The sequence below is a fragment of the Diadema antillarum genome, unplaced genomic scaffold (genome assembly GCF_040938485.1).
Source record: "Diadema antillarum isolate AM-2024a unplaced genomic scaffold, OU_Dant_1.0 seq00000807_RagTag, whole genome shotgun sequence".
In the NCBI taxonomy this organism is placed as follows: Eukaryota; Metazoa; Echinodermata; class Echinoidea; order Diadematoida; family Diadematidae; genus Diadema; species Diadema antillarum.
The window spans coordinates 249,188-268,666 of record NW_027271688.1 but is presented as its reverse complement, the minus strand read 5'-3'; the positions used below and the strand labels follow the sequence as shown (position 1 = coordinate 268,666).

The 19,479-nt window shown below is 43.4% G+C and overlaps 1 protein-coding gene across 1 annotated transcript; it reads right to left on the bottom strand.

Moving 5' to 3' along the window:
- Positions 1 to 628: 628 nt before the first annotated feature.
- Positions 629 to 18,532, bottom strand: LOC139739559 (uncharacterized). Its single transcript, XM_071650162.1, has 4 exons — positions 18,318 to 18,532; positions 14,051 to 14,188; positions 1,803 to 1,897; positions 629 to 1,455 (listed from the first exon to the last, which is right to left on the bottom strand). Exons 1-4 carry the CDS (start codon positions 18,481 to 18,483, stop codon positions 1,144 to 1,146), a joined length of 711 nt encoding a protein of 236 aa, XP_071506263.1. The 5' UTR covers positions 18,484 to 18,532; the 3' UTR covers positions 629 to 1,143.
- Positions 18,533 to 19,479: the final 947 nt, after the last annotated feature.

Genomic DNA, 19,479 nt, shown 5'->3' with positions numbered 1-19,479 from the left:
CAACAACTGCACTGACGCAAATCCATCCACTGACAATATAATATCAATTCATATCATCTTTATTTCTATTGTGCAAAGGAATTACAAATCCGAATAAATTCATCAAGTTTATTGCCTTTATATTATGATGCCTCTAATTTTTCATCCATTTTTCGCAGTGTCAAAGAAAAAAGGACAAAGAGAGAAACGACAAGGATTATTCATATCAGCTGAAATGAAAGTTGCATTTTGAAGGATAAAAATATGATCTTACACGTACTGGCTTTCTCCCGTATAAGAGCACGACTGTCTAATTATAAGCAAGTATCAAATTGAGATGTACAACAGAAAAGACCCCCCCCCCCTTTTACAGACATCGATGTATTCACTGCTGCTTGTTATCAAAATCAGAACTCTACAAAATTCATATATAACAGTTCATACTAAAATTTAGAACCATCATACCTCCAAGTACAGTGCACCCCAATCAAAATTATGATAAACAATTATAACAAAATTCGAAGTAAAAATCCAGGTTCTTCCTATACATTTCTATCATATTTTATTGTTTGGCTGTAAATTCCCTCAGCACGTTTATTATGAAGACAAGTCACCCCCCCCCCCCCCCCTCTATACTATAATGCTGAAATATAATCTATACATGACAATGGAAATGCTTATTTCACACTTATGACACAACTATCACATCTATTGCTCTGGATGCAAAAGCTACCGTAGATTGTGTTTTGAGTTCCTATTGACAAAAAAAAAGCAAAGCAAAACACAACAAAACAAAAGCCAGCATTGTACATACTGACCAATTCTGCATGCCCCCAATACAAGCACCCCGTCAGTATCCTCTGTGATGTAAGATTTCATTTTATCTATGTGTGTTTGCTTTGCTCATTCTTTGATATCAATACTTGTTTTGTAACCATCATTGTCTTTTCTTTACGATATAACCTTGTGCAATGCAGTTTTTTGATTGCTAGACATTAATATAACGTATCTGTATAATGATATATCAATCTGCTTTGGAGTCACCTCTGTCAATATTTTGTTTTCCTAACTCGATCGATACTGTCAAGGCTAAGTATATTTGTATTTCATTATACTGCTGCTGTTGTTGTTTCTGTTGTTTTCTGTACATATCTTGTAAACCATTCACTCTTTCTTTGGATAACCCAAGAAGCACACAGAGTATGCACCGATGTCATCGAAAGGAATACCGTTTGCTGCAAGCTTTTCTCGCAAAGTGGGGACGAGCGCGCGCACTTGTTCCTTGGTTGATCCCGGTTGTACTTCACAGCGCAGAACGTAGAGATAGGGTGTTATTCCGGTGAGGATTCGTTTGTACAGTGCAAAGTCGCCCAGTTTCACGTCCCCCGAACAGGACTCGCTCAAGATAGTGGCTCCACTTTTTGCCTTCCATTCAGACTCAAAAGCTGCAAAGTTAGCCTCACCGACCACCGTGTCCTAGAACGAGGAAATAATGATACGTGTATTTTACCCCCTAATATTTTGTTTGAATCTTCATTCATTCATTGAGAATATGAAACACCAACTACTGTGAGTTGACATCAGGGTTTGGGTTTCCTTTTGAAACACCTGAAATTGCGCCTGTTTAACAGTTAAGACTTTACCATCGTAAGGTACGTTATGACCATCATTGGGCACGCATTCATTCCCCCTGCCCACCCTTTTGATCCCTTATCCCCTAAGCACCCAAATTATTACTTCTTCTCCTCCTCTTAGACTTGAGGCGCCTGAGCGGATACATTTTGTATATCAAACATCTCCTTACAATTGTAAAAGTTTCTTACCTTGAAAGGTAGGAGCAGATAGCAGGATGACTCGTCCTTGGGTGGCTTGGTTGCCATGACTTCTCCCATTGTGGTAGCGATTTCTTTGTATCCACCTGCCAAAGGATAATGAACAGAGAATTCATCATGACCTGTTATCAACCCTCCCCAGACTGCTGCTTAAAAAAAGTTCCGCTAAATTTATGTGCAGTGTGGTTGCCAATGGTTACTGATCCGGTGCAGCGGAACCGGGGGATTTGGGGGCCGGAGCTGCAGCCCCACACTTTTGGCTAAAATAAAAAACCAACCAACCAACCAACCAAACAAACAAACAAACAAACAAACAAACATAAAGAAGAGCAAAACACAAAATAAAACAAAACAAAAAACATAAAAAACGAAAACAGAAAAAAGGATATACAGAAAACCATGGCTTTCAGGTTTCCACCACTACATTCTTCCCATCGAAAAGAGAAGGGAGCATTGACGTTAAACCCAAGCCATCAAGAGCAATACCCTTCCCCTTCCCTACGCCCCCCCCCCCCCCGGCCAAAAAAAAGTAAAAGCTAAAAATAAATAAAAAAACAAAGTTTTAAAAACGGTAAACGATCCCACTGAAATGTGATACCCCAAGAAAATAGACCCCCCCCCCCATTTTTTTAGAAGTTTTGGACAATTGCACTGATTTAAAAGAAAGAACATACCCTCACAAACTTGATCCATCCACCCCTAAAGCCCGGAGTGGAGTTAACCAAACTGCTTGAAATTCAGAGAAAAATGACATCACTCAGATGGATGTGGTTTTGAGCACACTTTCATCCCTGCATCCATCTTGACTGGACGTGTGTTATCTTTCTCTGCATACAGGTAAGAAACCTTGCTTTTACCCCTTTTCAATTACAATTGTATTCAAAATCATTCCTTCCTATTGGTAAATCTGGTGATTCTATGACATTTAGTGTTTTGTAGTTGAATGTAGTAATTATTCCTTCAGAAAAAAGGAATTCTGAACACCAATGGTGTTCTCAGTGAAGTTATTAAGTATATGTATTTGTACAAATCTATTGTCACTGACAGCTAGATAGACTGGTATGCCAGTATTGGTGAATAATAGAAATGGTGTTACTGTTATATTTGTGTAGTGATTTAGTAGTTTTCATGATGTAAGAGTTGAAATTACAACTTAAGCTGATTTAATGCCGGATTAAGTGCTGCTTGTGCGAGTGTGAACAAGCCATAGGCTGTACTGTCCTGTGGAAGAGACAGAGTAGAATGGTCAGTGTAAACACTCTCCTAGGCGGTGCGCCGTGTAAGAGTCCGTTGACCTTTAGGCTATCTTGGGAATGACTGTGAAGTGACTGACATAATATGTTATTCTGACTGAAAGCCCAAATGCCTTAACGAGTGTGCTAATTGTAAATACATGGATATTTGGCATGATGCTTATGGAATAGTAGTGTAGCATTGTGCAGAATGGAAACAGTGACGGATGGTGATAATACTTAGTAGTGTACATTTGTAGATACAGGTAGAAAGGAGATAGAGACGGAGGGTCGGTGTGAACACAGTTTGGATGACTCACGCCAACCTCCGCACCTTATCGGCCAGAGCTCTGACCACTAGCTCTCTGGACGGTGTGTTTATAGTTGTGGTCAGTGTCTCTCTCACTTTCCCAGCTTCTCAGTTCCTCACTTTTTGGCCAGTCCCTCACTTGGTATAAAGAAATTAAAAGGAATTATTCAGGGATCGTCCCCAAAGTTTGGTCTTCAGAGCGACTGTAGTAACATTCCCGAAATACTTTCGCTTTTGCCTGACGGCAGGGATCATCTCAGATGTTGTTAAAGTTTATGCTGTAAAAGATGTTATAGAAGCGGTTTGTTTTATATGAGAGGAATAAAATATATGAACGAGCAGGAAAGAGAGAGAAAACCTGGCTTTTAGAGAAACAAAGGAAAACTAAAGAAGTTAGATTTGTTTTGCAGTGTACCAAGATGACTAGTTTTCCGGCCTGCTTTCAAAACAATTCTTACCAAAGAAGTGAATGCATTCCAGGTTTAGGTTTATTTAATCATTTGTGTTTCGTTTATGGATACAAACAGAGATTAATCAAATGATATGTAGTTGCGTTTATTTGATTAAATCAATTGTATTTTAAATGACTGGTTAATGTTAAGCTATAAGATTGTTTTTGTTAAAGGAGAATTTTACAGTTAATTATGCTTACTACAAAGGAATATTAAGATTGATTGTTACGAGTAAGTGTCATAATTAACCTTTGATTTTAGAGACTCTTTGAGGTATAAATCAAGCATCATAATATTGAGCAAGGTAAATTATCAATTACACTGAAGAAGAATTAGATATTCATATCAGCAATTTGTATGTGTCATTCACGCTGTGTTGATGAAAAGAAGTATTGATAATTATTTTGATTGCGATTTATATGATCATTATTGAAACTTGATATGATTTATACAAGAATAAAGAGAAACACTTTCATCCCTGCATCCATCTTGACTGGACGTGTGTTATCTTTCTCTGCATACAGATCAAGAGTGATATTGGAGTGTAAATTCAACCCAGTTACCCGAGACCCGGGTAACATTTTCTGGCGACCCTGCCAGGACGGCAAATCAACGGGTTTGAAGGATGAAGACTTGCTGTCCTTGGACATTGAACCTGGTATGAGCAGTTAACCTCGTGATGCGACGACGAATTGGCTAACAGCTATACCGTACTGAGACTCCACGGCGAAGGCTTGGGTGAAAGTGAAGGACAACTAGTCTACAAGGCCAGATAGGGGGCAGAATCTCAGCAAAGTAGCTGCCGGAAGAGCCTGACCTTGTAGATCCGAGGATTCGACACTTTCGACATGGAAGCCTTCGAGGAAACTCAGTTCGAAATAGAAGAGCAGCTGTTTGGTCTTAGCATCGAGGAGCTACGACAGGTATGTCCTCTCTTGGGCATACCCACACCGGACGAGGATCGGTCAAGACAAGCTCTTGTAAGGATGGTGCAGTCTTCCCTTCGCAAATTAAGCTCGGAGGAGGAGGGAGACAAGAAAAAACTGGAGACCTTGAAATCGCGGATTGATGCGATTAAGCAAGGCTCCAGTGATGACAAGGATGAGATGCTGGTTCTAATAGAGGCTCACAAGGCCAGGATGAGCCAGCTGGAGAGTGACTTCCAGGAGAGGTTGCGTCGTTTGGAAGCCCGGGCTGATGAGAACACGCATCAAAAAGATGAACCGCATTCCTTGCCTCCTTCCACCCCACCACCTGCTGCCACCATCCCCGACCACGCAATGCCGACTACGACTCCCTCGACTGTCCCTCCACTTTTCCGGAAGGAACTGCGGATCAGTGGGCAGATCGGGGAACCCAACCAGAAAGACCGTTTAACCTACACCAGCCTCAACCACCAGATCGAGGCTGCCCTCTCAAAGGGCTGCAGTGAGAGGGAAGTGATCGAGGCAGTAGTGAGGGCCATCACCCCAGGACTACGCTTAAGGTCCTACCTTGAGAATCACACCCGCCTAACCTTGGTCACTCTGAGGACGGTTTTGAAGGCCCATTTTCAGGAGAAGGACGCCACGGAAGTCTACCAAGAGCTGTCGAATATCAGCCAGCTGAAGAACGAAACAGCGCAAGCATTCGTCATGAGGGCACTTGACCTGAAACAAAGGGTTCTCCTCGCATCTGAGGACTCCACCGCTGGGTTGAGGTATGACCCCCACCTCGTCCAGAGCATGTTTGTACATGCAGTGGTCACGGGGTTAACGAACGATAACATCCGACAGGACATTAAGCAATCCCTCACCCCAGGGGTGTCTGATGAAGAACTTCTGGAGAAGCTGACCACGGCCGCAGCACTGGAAGCAAAGCGTCTCCAGAAGGTTGGGGTAAAACCTCAAAGAATCAACACAATCACGACTGAGGAGCCCCCATCCAAAACCCCCAAGGAACGGAAGCCAGACCTGCGCGAAGAGATGGCTGCCCAGATTGCAGAATTGAGAGCGAGTATTGAAGCTATTCAACAGCAACAACAACCACAAGGAGCCGGGCGTCGACCACCTCAGCGACCAAGGGGCTGTCCATCATGCCGCCAAGAAGGGACAGGGGATGATTGTCAGCACTGTTATAAGTGTGGAAGCAGTGAACACTTCGCTCGGGGATGCAGAAAACGACAGGGAAACGACCAGGGGGCACCCAGCGGGGACAGGGTGTAACCCAACCAAGACCAGGATCCCCAACCACGACCAGACCCGGACAACCAAACGTAAACCAGATTTTCCCACAAAGCCCTGGCCATGTCCCCACATCAAAACAAAGGGGACGTGTCGTGAACCTTGTTGGTGATAGGTGTCTAGTCAAATGCTCCTTGAATGGGATTCCGTCTACAGCTCTCTGGGACACAGGAGCCCAGGTCTCGGTGATGCCAGAGAGAATTTATCGAGAGGTGCTTCCACAAGTCAAACTGAGGGAAGTCCAGGAAATACTAGATACTGACCTCCAGCTCAAGGCGGCCAACGGCACTTCCTTACCATACAAAGGCTGGATAGAAGTCTGGTTTAGCCTCGACCCGGACACCAACACATCATCAACCATACTCGTACCTTTTCTAGTGACACCCAAGGAGCTGCCTGAGACCATCATTGGGTACAATGTGATCAGTGAGCTGGTCCAAGCAACACCAATTGGAAGCCTTCCTGGCATCACACGACAGCTTGGAAGCTCAATGCAAGTGTCACCTAGAACAGCTGACCAAGTAATCTCCCTACTGAGGACAGGACCACCAGAAGAGTTGTGCACCGTAAGAACTGGTCGTTCCCCGATCCTCTTGCGCCCGGAGTCCTGGACGAAGGTGACAGTAATGGTAAGACTTGGGAACATGAGGGAAGAGACACTACTGTTCGAGCCAGGAATCAACAGCAACCTGCCCGAAGATGTAGAAGTTCCCTCCTGTGTTGTACAAGTCTCCCAAGGTCAGTCTCCTCGTCTAGACATCCCTGTGTACAACTACTCCAAGAATACGATTGTAGTCCCTCGGTATACGCAATTGGGAAGACTACAATCAATGCATTCGATACTCCCTGACTATCCACGTGACCCACAACCCACCAACTACCAACCCCAAACTAACGGTTACATCGCCTCAGTGTCAGGTACCGATGAGAAAATGGAAGGACCCTCCTTCAAGCTTGACCACTTGGCAGCAGAGGAGAAGAAGGCTGTGGAAGGACTCCTTCACCAGGAAATAGAGAGTTTCTCATCGGGTGACCAGGACATGGGATGTATCCCCGACCTCAAGATGACCATCAGACTCACCGACAACGTCCCGGTACAGAAGACCTACCAGTCTATTCCCCGACCACTCTACCAAGAGGTGAAACTCTACCTACAGGACCTCCTTGACCGCGGCTGGATCAGGAAATCTGAATCACCCTACGCCTCCCCAGTAGTGTGTGTGCGAAAAAAAGATGGAAGCCTCCGTCTTTGTATCGACTACCGCGGACTTAACAAGAAAACAATACCTGACCGACAACCAATACCGAGAATGCAGGACCTGATTGACGGACTGGGAGGAAACCGGTGGTTCACTACCCTAGACCAGGGTAAGGCGTACCACCAAGGTTTCATCGCCGAGGAATGCCGACCGATGACTGCATTCATTACTCCATGGGGTCTCCACGAGTGGAATAGAATTCCATTCGGATTGAAGAATGCACCAGCTGCATACCAAAGGTGCATGGAGACAATCCTCGAGGGCCTCAACCACAACATCTGTGAGGTGTACCTGGACGACATTGTTATCTACAGCCAGACCTTCAATGACCACCTCAGGCATGTCCAGACAGTTTTGCAGCGTCTTCGGGAAAATGGAGTGAAGCTGAAGCCAGCAAAGTGCAGCTTCTTCCAGCAGGAAGTGAAGTTCCTGGGTAAAGTGATCTCTGGGGAAGGGTACAAGGCGGACCCAAGTGAAACAGAGGCCCTCACTTCACTTAAGAGCCACACCCCGAAGATGGTAGGAGACCTGCGCAAGATACTTGGCCTGACTGGTTACTATCGCAGATACCTCAAGGACTACGCAAAGCGTGCCAAACCACTCTACGACCTCTTAAAGGCACCAGTGACGACAAGGGACGCAAAACCACGGACATACAGACCTACCAAACGGACAAAAAAGACAAAGCACCACGGACGAGCCCCCTCCAACACCCCAATCACCTGGACACCCTCTCATCAGGAAATCGTGAACTCCTTCATCGATGACCTTGTGCAGCCCCCTGTGATGATGTACCCGAACTTCAGTGCACCGTACATCCTACACACTGATGCTTCACAGGAGGGACTGGGAGCGGTACTGTACCAGGAGAGTGATGGGAAGCTCAGGGTGATCGCCTACGGATCGCGAACCCTGACACCCGCGGAGAAAAACTACCATCTCCACTCAGGGAAACTTGAGTTCCTGGCGCTCAAGTGGGCAATTACTGAGCAATTCCGAAACTACCTCCTCTATGCTGAGTCTTTCACCGTGTATACGGATAATAATCCGTTGACCTACATCCTCAGCACGGCAAAGCTCAACACCACAGGGCATCGATGGGTTGGTGAGCTCGCTGATTTCAACTTCTCAATCAAGTACAGACCAGGAAGGAAGAACGGCGATGCTGATGCTCTATCTAGAATGCCCCTGAGCCCCACCCAACGGCAGGAATCTTGTACGCAGGAGATCACGACAACGACTACCAAGGCCGCGCTGAGAGGTTCCCTTCACCAGGCCCAGGATGAAATGGCGTTGGTCCAGGCACTATTCATACAGCCCACTGACACCCAAACAGACATGCCTCCAGAATCCATTACCTCCTTCTCCATGACGGACATCAAGACAGCCCAGCAGGAAGACCCAGTCATCTCACGAGTGCTCCTATACAAGCGAAAGGGAAGGTGGCCACGTGCAGATGAACGAACAGACGAATCTCCAGAAACCAGAGCAATGATGCACGAATGGAGGAGACTAGAGGTTGGACATGATGGAATTCTCAGGCGGAGAACGAAAACAAAAACACAACTTGTTCTCCCCTTGAAGTGGCGGAATTTGGCGTGTACCGAGCTGCACGATAAGATGGGCCATCTGGGGACTGACAGAACAGTTGACCTCGCCCGGGAACGGTTCTACTGGCCCCGCATGGAGCGCTTCATCGAGACATACATCACCAGGCAATGTAAATGCATCATGCAGAAGAAACCTGCTCAGAACACCAAAGTTCCGTTAGTCCCCATCACCACCTCTGAACCATTTGAACTCGTATGCATCGACTTCCTCCACCTAGAACGCAGTCGAGGAGGTGAAGAGTATGTGCTGGTCGTGATGGACCACTTCACGCGGTTTGCGCAGGCCTACCCGACTACGAACAAGTCTGGCAAGACCGCTGCGGACCGAATCTTCAATGACTTCATATTGAAGTTCGGGTTCCCGAAACGGCTTCATCACGACCAGGGAAGGGAGTTTGAGAACCAACTCTTCACCCGACTACAACAACTTTCTGGGATCACAGCCTCCAGGACATCCCCGTATCATCCCCAAGGCAACGGACAAGTGGAAAGGTTCAATCGGACCCTGCTAGCCATGCTACGAACCCTGGCAGAGGAGCAGAAGCACGATTGGAAACGCCACATCAATAAAGTCGTCCATGCCTACAACAACACACGACATGATGCTACCAACTACTCACCCCACTACCTACTCTTCGGCTACTCACCAAGGCTCCCTATTGACCTAGCATTCGGTCTGACAACTTCAGAACAGGCAAAGTGTCAGAATCTTCCAGAGTATGTTCAAAAGTGGAAAACCAGACTGGAAGAGGCTTATGACCTTGCACGTAAGAATGCACAGAAGGCTTCAGAGAGAGGAAAAAAGTACCACGACAAGAGACCAGCGAGTACGGTGCTGATGCCGGGCGATCGGGTTCTCGTCAAAGACTGCTCCCCGAAAGCAGGACCTGGAAAGTTACGGTCATACTTTGAGGACAGAGTATACACTGTTGTGTCCAAGAAGGGTGACCTCCCCGTCTACGACATTCAGCCAGACGATGGTAAGGGTAGGACTCGTACCCTTCATCGTAGTCTCTTGTTCCCTTGCGACACGCTACTCGCTGACCGACAAACTCCCTCTGTAAGACCGGCTGTAGAGAGAAGTGGGAGAGGAGCACCGGAGAGGAGCAGACGACAAAAACGACACCTTCCTGACCGACACCGAAATGAGACCCCAGATCCCTCCGATGCCTGCATGGAGGAAAGCTCTGACGATGATCTCCATCATGAATGGTACAGCCGTGGGTATGGAGAGCAGGAAGGCTGTCAAGCGACCCTCACTGAAACCCGTCACCAGGCACAACAGGTGCAACCCGAGCCAGAACCAGTACCCCCACCAGACGCCCAGCCCCAACCAGACCGGGAGACCACCGCAGCACCGGACGCTGAGGGTCACCACCACCCAGACCGGGAAATCACCACGGTACCAGCCCCTGAGGGTCACCACCAGCCAGACCGGGAAATCAACGCAGATACTGAGGGTCATCATAACGAGGACACCCCGATCGATGGAGATGGGCAGCAGACGATGGCGACGAACCCTGAGGGACCCCCTGCGGCACCCCAGACAACGCCACCTGACGACGCATCCTTCAGCTCAGGCCGCCCTCGCAGAAACAGGCAACCCCCAAATACCCTAACATACCACAATCTCGGAAATCCTGCCCCCCATTGCATGCCATTGTACATTAATGACATAAACCCCACGCCCGAGGTACCAAGGCCACCAAATAATAATATGTATCCTCCCAACCTACCTATGAACCCGACCTATAACTACCCCTGGTATAACCCTTTTGTACCTTACGGAATGCCGTTTGCATTCCCCACAATGTATGACCACGGACAACAGGTGGGAAATCAACAGTGAACCATGCAGTTGACCAATACGCCGAACATTATGTGTGCCCCATAGTGGAGGGGAACGCTGAGTAAGACGATGATTCGTCGAATGAAGGTAGTTGTGATTTAGGTAACCAGTGGTTTAAACCTCTGTGGAAAGCAGTTTTCTCTCAGAAATTGTACCCCTGAATCATGTGGCAAAGATAAATTGTAAAAGAAATGAACAGAAAAGAAACACTGCGCAGTGTAAAAGTGGGAGAACTTTATTTTGTTTCGCTAGTTATGAAGTTCTACAGATCAAGAGTCATTTCTTTTCGCCATATCATTTTTGTATTCGAATATAGAGTAAAACTATAATATTTCGCATGTGGATCTGTAAGGATCAGAAGAATACACTCTCAGGAACGCGCGCCTGGGAAGCTGTATTACTTCTTAGTGTGCTATACAATGTAGCATATGTAAGGGGTTTAACCCTGCGAAAGTGAAATGCAAAGTGCGATGTGGAGGAGCGCCATGTGTCAGGATATGTTATTATGATGCTACATTTGAAGTTATTTGTTTACTGTGTTGTATGAATAGACGGTTAAGAGATGAGATAATGTCAGTTGACAATGATATGGTATGGATTTTATTGACTTTAATCTGAACATACATTTTTGTAATCCATGCATTGATAGCATCAACCCTAGTTATTGTGTAAATGTCGAGGACGACATTTCTTTCAGGAGGGAAAGATGTGATACCCCAAGAAAATAGACCCCCCCCCCCCATTTTTTTAGAAGTTTTGGACAATTGCACTGATTTAAAAGAAAGAACATACCCTCACAAACTTGATCCATCCACCCCTAAAGCCCGGAGTGGAGTTAACCAAACTGCTTGAAATTCAGAGAAAAATGACATCACTCAGATGGATGTGGTTTTGAGCACACTTTCATCCCTGCATCCATCTTGACTGGACGTGTGTTATCTTTCTCTGCATACAGGTAAGAAACCTTGCTTTTACCCCTTTTCAATTACAATTGTATTCAAAATCATTCCTTCCTATTGGTAAATCTGGTGATTCTATGACATTTAGTGTTTTGTAGTTGAATGTAGTAATTATTCCTTCAGAAAAAAGGAATTCTGAACACCAATGGTGTTCTCAGTGAAGTTATTAAGTATATGTATTTGTACAAATCTATTGTCACTGACAGCTAGATAGACTGGTATGCCAGTATTGGTGAATAATAGAAATGGTGTTACTGTTATATTTGTGTAGTGATTTAGTAGTTTTCATGATGTAAGAGTTGAAATTACAACTTAAGCTGATTTAATGCCGGATTAAGTGCTGCTTGTGCGAGTGTGAACAAGCCATAGGCTGTACTGTCCTGTGGAAGAGACAGAGTAGAATGGTCAGTGTAAACACTCTCCTAGGCGGTGCGCCGTGTAAGAGTCCGTTGACCTTTAGGCTATCTTGGGAATGACTGTGAAGTGACTGACATAATATGTTATTCTGACTGAAAGCCCAAATGCCTTAACGAGTGTGCTAATTGTAAATACATGGATATTTGGCATGATGCTTATGGAATAGTAGTGTAGCATTGTGCAGAATGGAAACAGTGACGGATGGTGATAATACTTAGTAGTGTACATTTGTAGATACAGGTAGAAAGGAGATAGAGACGGAGGGTCGGTGTGAACACAGTTTGGATGACTCACGCCAACCTCCGCACCTTATCGGCCAGAGCTCTGACCACTAGCTCTCTGGACGGTGTGTTTATAGTTGTGGTCAGTGTCTCTCTCACTTTCCCAGCTTCTCAGTTCCTCACTTTTTGGCCAGTCCCTCACTTGGTATAAAGAAATTAAAAGGAATTATTCAGGGATCGTCCCCAAAGTTTGGTCTTCAGAGCGACTGTAGTAACATTCCCGAAATACTTTCGCTTTTGCCTGACGGCAGGGATCATCTCAGATGTTGTTAAAGTTTATGCTGTAAAAGATGTTATAGAAGCGGTTTGTTTTATATGAGAGGAATAAAATATATGAACGAGCAGGAAAGAGAGAGAAAACCTGGCTTTTAGAGAAACAAAGGAAAACTAAAGAAGTTAGATTTGTTTTGCAGTGTACCAAGATGACTAGTTTTCCGGCCTGCTTTCAAAACAATTCTTACCAAAGAAGTGAATGCATTCCAGGTTTAGGTTTATTTAATCATTTGTGTTTCGTTTATGGATACAAACAGAGATTAATCAAATGATATGTAGTTGCGTTTATTTGATTAAATCAATTGTATTTTAAATGACTGGTTAATGTTAAGCTATAAGATTGTTTTTGTTAAAGGAGAATTTTACAGTTAATTATGCTTACTACAAAGGAATATTAAGATTGATTGTTACGAGTAAGTGTCATAATTAACCTTTGATTTTAGAGACTCTTTGAGGTATAAATCAAGCATCATAATATTGAGCAAGGTAAATTATCAATTACACTGAAGAAGAATTAGATATTCATATCAGCAATTTGTATGTGTCATTCACGCTGTGTTGATGAAAAGAAGTATTGATAATTATTTTGATTGCGATTTATATGATCATTATTGAAACTTGATATGATTTATACAAGAATAAAGAGAAACACTTTCATCCCTGCATCCATCTTGACTGGACGTGTGTTATCTTTCTCTGCATACAGATCAAGAGTGATATTGGAGTGTAAATTCAACCCAGTTACCCGAGACCCGGGTAACAGAAAGATAGTGTACATTAAAAGGAGACAGATTGAAGTGACTACGAAAACTGTGGACATAGTTGGCGCTCTTCTTATGGCTTGATATTTTTGTTATTATCTCTATTATTGTGATTATTACTATCATTATTTTTTTTTCATTTTTGATGTTATTAATATTATTCTAATCATAATTATTATTGCTGTTATCATCATCGTCATCATTCATTATTGTAATTTCTCGTTCATTCAAAGAACAATGTGAATTAAAGGCAGATGATTATGTAAAGTTCACATTTGCCTCATAACAACGACAACAACAGCAACAACAACAAAATGCCAATAACTTCAGGGTCATTAGGAAATTTAGCCGGTATATTCTGGAAGTCTGGTGCATTGTTGGCTACAATACAATCACGAATTTCTTGTGATTAATAATTTGGATTCAAACGCAGTAATTGCTTAACTAGGGGAATCTACACTGTGTGTGTTCGAAGTACCGATTGGCGCAGAAAATCTCATAGCGTTGTACACACCCTCCAAAGTCACAGGCACAGAAAAAGGGTTATTACCCCGACTACCACCATCGAGAACACTATCACCCGACTGTCCCCCGACATGTCCCAGAAGCGTTACCTGGATAACAGATCTGCGTGCCCCTGGGTCCAATACCGGTAGCTGCCACATTTATCCATTCTTCGGGAGGTTTTCCTGGCTGGAACACATGGAAGTCACCGTTGGAGAAGGCCACAAAATTGACGAAAGGAAATCGTCCTGGAAAGAGAGAACGAATGCACAGTTTGCGTGTGCATAAAATTATAAGAAATATATATCTACAAGGTTGTAGAATTAATCATCTTGAAAGATGTTGGCGCTGTAGTGTCCAAACTTAACAAGGGAAAATGGTAAAAATTAGAGAGTTAAAAAGGTAATAAAATAGTAAGAAACACTTAAAATTTTATGATTGAAATGACGACGAAAAACACTTTGAAGTTTTAACATCTATCATGGGGTTTTAGTAGTGAGTGAATGCCCCAATAGCTAATCACACGCGTACAGCGCAAAAACGTCCGAAGGTTTCCAGGGAAACCAAAACAAAATGACTGCATACAGCTTCAAGTAAGATCGTATAGCACTTGTTTGATTTTAAGTTAGATTTTCTCAAATAAGTAAAGTAAGCCCTGTGGTATGTTTAATCGGATCAAAAGGGTAGGCTCCTACTCATGTCAGCTGTAAGAAGCCTGTTCTGCTTTAAACTGTTTTTTTTTTTTATTTCATCATGAACGCTAGCAGTGTGCAAGTTTGGTGAAGATCCAGTTGTCGGTTCTTGAGTTATTGGGAGATTAAACTTATTTCATGACCCTATGACCTTTGACCCCATGACCCCAAATTTAACAGTTTCTATCTTACTCCATTATAAACACACCCTGCAAGTTTGGTAAAAATCCGATCATCTATTCTCGAGTTATTGAGAGATTAAGCATGTTTTATGTCTTTAATGACCCCTACGGCCTTTGACCTTTGACCTGATCAACCTCAACATAAATCATTTCTTTCTTACTTCTTTAAAAATCGCCCTGCAAGTCAAGTGGTGAAAATCCAATCGTTCACTCTAAAAACATCCGGGTCAGAACTGACCCGGAAAGGGTCCGTTGGGGTCATACTCCGTACCGGGTCGGGGCAGACATGACATGGAATGGGGTCATAATATGACCCCATTCAGAGTCATGAATTGGGTCAGGGTGACCCCATTCCGGGTCTTCATGACCAAATTCCATGAATTTTTGACCCGAAACGGGGTGTAACCCCAACGCACCCTTTCCGGGTCAGTTCTGACCCGGATGTTTTTAGAGTGTTCGTTCTTGAGTAAATGGTAGAATGAGCTTACATTGATCCCTTTGACCTTTGACCTCATGACCCCCAAATATTAATTAGTTCTTTCGTAGGACCTCATTATAATTATGAACACACTCTGCAAGTTTGGTGAAAATTCGTTCATCGGTTATTAAGTAGTTATCTTGTACACAAACAGACAGACAGACAGATAGGCAGACAAACATACGGAACCTAAAACATACTCGCCGACCGTAGGTTTGTGTATCATTATGCATTTTGTGCATAAACAAAATTGTCAATAAAAGCATATTGTAAATCAAAAACTCTGAACCCATGGATTTCTGGCAAGGCGTCATTGAAATCGTGCCACCCTCGTTTGGGGAGGATCGCTTTGTCCCACGCATGTTATTGTATCACATCTACTGCTCTGGATTCAGAAGCTATCGAAGACTATGTTTTGAGTGCCGATTGACACAAAAAGCAAAACGAAACAAAACAAAACGAAGCAAAACAAAACAAAAGCCAGCATTGTACACACTGTCCAATTCTGCATGCCCCCAATGCAAGCATCTCGTCAGTATCCTCTGTGATAAGATTTCACTTTAACTATGTGTGTTTGCTTTGCTCATTCTTTGATATCAATACTTGTTTTGTAACCATCATTGTCCTTTTTTTAAGATGTAACAATTCCTTGTGCAATTCAGTTTTTTGATTGCGAGACATTGCTTTCTGAAAGCAGTTTGTCAAGTGCTCTTTCATCATGCTAGAAAAGTGAATTTTTGTGGAATTCTCTTTATATTTTCTTTATATTGTTGTCCACACATACGTCATAATCTCTAATAGTCTCCTCATCCAGCGGTTCCAACACCAAAACTTTAAAAATTTAGAACTTTTGCATCAATTTTCCGATTTTCCTCAAACTTTCACTGATGTGTTCTACTAATGTTGCTGCTTTCACTCAATCCACATTTCTCCTTGGGTTTGGGTTTCGTTTAGTGTAGTATCTTAATAAAACACCATAACATATAATCTGTCTATCATTCTGTTTTGGAGTAACCCCTGTCAATATTCTTTTTTAATTCGATACTGTCCAGGCTAAGTAGGCCCTATATTATTCTACTGCTGTTGTTGTTGCTGTTGTTTTCTGTTCATATCTTGTAGACCAATCACTCTTTCTTCGGGTAGACCAAGTAGCACACAGAGTATGCACCGATGTCATCGAAAGGAATACCGTTTGCTGCAAGCTTTTCCCGCAAAGAGGGGACGAGCGCGCGCACTTGCTCCTCGCTTGCTCCACTCGCTTGACCGTAGGTTTGTGTATCATTATGCATTTTGTGCATAAACAAAATTGTCAATAAAAGCATATTGTAAATCAAAAACTCTGAACCCATGGATTTCTGGCAAGGCGTCATTGAAATCGTGCCACCCTCGTTTGGGGAGGATCGCTTTGTCCCACGCATGTTATTGTATTCTTTGCACAGAATGTCATGCAAGCCCTTAAAGGTCATCAAAAATACAGACACGAATGTCGGGTTCTTTCACAAAGCACGGAACACTGGCGGGACCTTCACTTTTTATCATGAATTTGAATGTCGGTTCGGCGGTATGATGAGCACTCGACACACTGTCGAACCTTTTGTACCTGCCTATTTTGCGTGGGTCCAATAAGGGGTAGAAAAGCAATCGACTCCGTTCTCACGATCAGAGGTGTAATTGGTAAGCGACTCTTTCATTCTCATCTCAATAACTCTGACAAAAGAAAAGAGACACGGGCTAAAGTTTTATATTTTTTCTCCCCTTTCGGTAACATTGCATTCGGTAACTTTTCGTCCATGCGATGTCTCATACAAGATGGGATGGAGTTGACCACAATCACTCGATAAGTCGTAAGGTACCTTGGATTTTTGTTAAATCCGTGTTGAATTATAATAATCATATTACCATGTGTCTAAATCGGTTAGCGCGCTGCATACCTTATATACTGTATAATTATGATATCTGTACCCAGCTTTAAGGAGACACTGTGTGTATAATTGACATTGTCAGCAGTAAAGCATGCATTGAATATGGGATATAATAATAGTTGAAAACGTTAAGGAGACACAAATTGTCTAACCAACGTCTAGCGTCTCGGAGAACGTAATAATACTGTATAAGCATGTATTCTCTCCTAGTTGACCACAATCACTCGTTAACTCGTAAGGTACCTCGGATTTTGGTTAAATCCGTGTTGAGGTTACCATGTGTCTAAATCGGTTAGCGCGCTGCATGCCTTATATACTGTATATATCTGTGTCCAGCTTTAAGGAGACACTGTGTGTATAATTGACATTGACAGCAGTAAAGCATGCATTGAATATGGGATATAATAATAGTTGAAAACGTTAAGGAGACACCATAGTCTACCCAACGTCTAGCGTCTCGGAGAACGTAATAATACTGTATAAGCATGTAGTCTCTCCCTGTAGCTGGATCCGTTATTAACTAGTGCCAGCAAAGCATGGGGCCTAGATAATATAACACACATATATATATATATATATATATATATATATATATATATATATATATATAGGCCTATATATATATATATATATATATATATATATATATATATATATATACATGAGAGAGAGAGGGGGGGGGGAGAACACATTATGTAGTCTTATAGTAGGCTACCCTGGATGCTTTACCTGATTTGATGTGATAAACCCGCGCATACACACACACACACACACACACACACACATCCTCTCTCTGTCTCTCTCTCTCTCTCTGTCTCTCTTACATTAGTCGGTAATGTTACTGTTTAATATGAGACAAGAAGGCAAATGGTAATCGGCCCCACCTATTCAGCGGCCCTTCAAAAATAATGCGCCGAATAATCATGACGATCAGGACAGTGTTTTGTAGGCTCATGGGAAGATGTTCATGACGGTCAGCATGCACTGTTCGTGCAAAAGATATCCACACACATAGCGTTAGAATTCATATTGAGCACAGCCTAGACAGCATGTAGATTGTCGAGCGATATGGGCAAAATCATATACATTACATAGTCAGTTACCTTGTGGATCGATGTTTTCGTGGAGCTGGCCTACCATGAAGCTGGGTTGTGTTCGCACGTAGTCAAAGATGTACTTCATGCCGTCCAAGAACGAGTCTTGTTGCGGAGGTTTCTGGATCTTCTCAAAGAAGTTCCCGACGCAGTGGATGTCTGGAGTAGACGCCATGGTGCTTTTAATTTTCTTTCTCTGTCGAGATTGACAATGTTGCAGATAAAGGGTGTTCTTGTTTGCGATGAATGTTGTCCCAGCACTATTTGACCACCGCTTGCTCGGTCGGCACGAATCGTTTTCCTGACACAAAAGACTCCGGTTAGGGTGCGATCATCAGGGAGGGCAACGAGGACAGGGGATGGGGAAGGGGGGGGGGGGGGGGGCGTGGTTCGCGAGATACGGCGTCCCCCATTATCTAAAGCCCCACTCGTGCGAGATGGCGTCCCCATTCCTAAAGCCGAACTCATGATCAGTCAGATATGCTCACGTAGATGTATGATATCCCCGTTTGTTTAACATTTAACAGTATAGTACAAATTATGCTAACTCCTTTTCTTTATTTATTTGTTTATTTTTTGGTGGGGGGGGGGGCGGTGGGCACTGCGGAACACATCATTACACTTATAATTGGAAGATATTTAATGCTTGTGAGTGGAACAAAAATGCCACGATAGGTACGCGAGGACACGCACGGTCCGTAGTCGCGCATGATGGCATGAGCTCATTGATTAAAATTGCATTCTAGGCAATGTGTTCAACAAAAAGCATTACATTATTTTACATAACCCTCAGATATGACAATGATTCCTCGGTCTTCATTTCTTGTTGAAAACAAGCCAAAAAACAACAACAACAACAACAACAAACAAACAAACAAAAACAAACAAAAAAAGATATATCTTCTCTCTTCATTTTCAGCACCTTCTTCAAGTGCCGTGTATAAACTCCCGGATAATAGGCCTGCAGGCTATTATAGTTCATTACATTTCATTGACGCAAAGAAAATGAAAAAAAAAAAGAAGAGAAAGAAAGAGTTCTCTACATAACCGGCCAGAGGGTGTCAATGTAATGATTACACGTAAGTCACTCATCACAGCGAGTTTTAGGTCTACGACGCGAACGATAAGAGGCTGGACAATGGAAACAACTGTCTCGCGCATGTTCAGAACA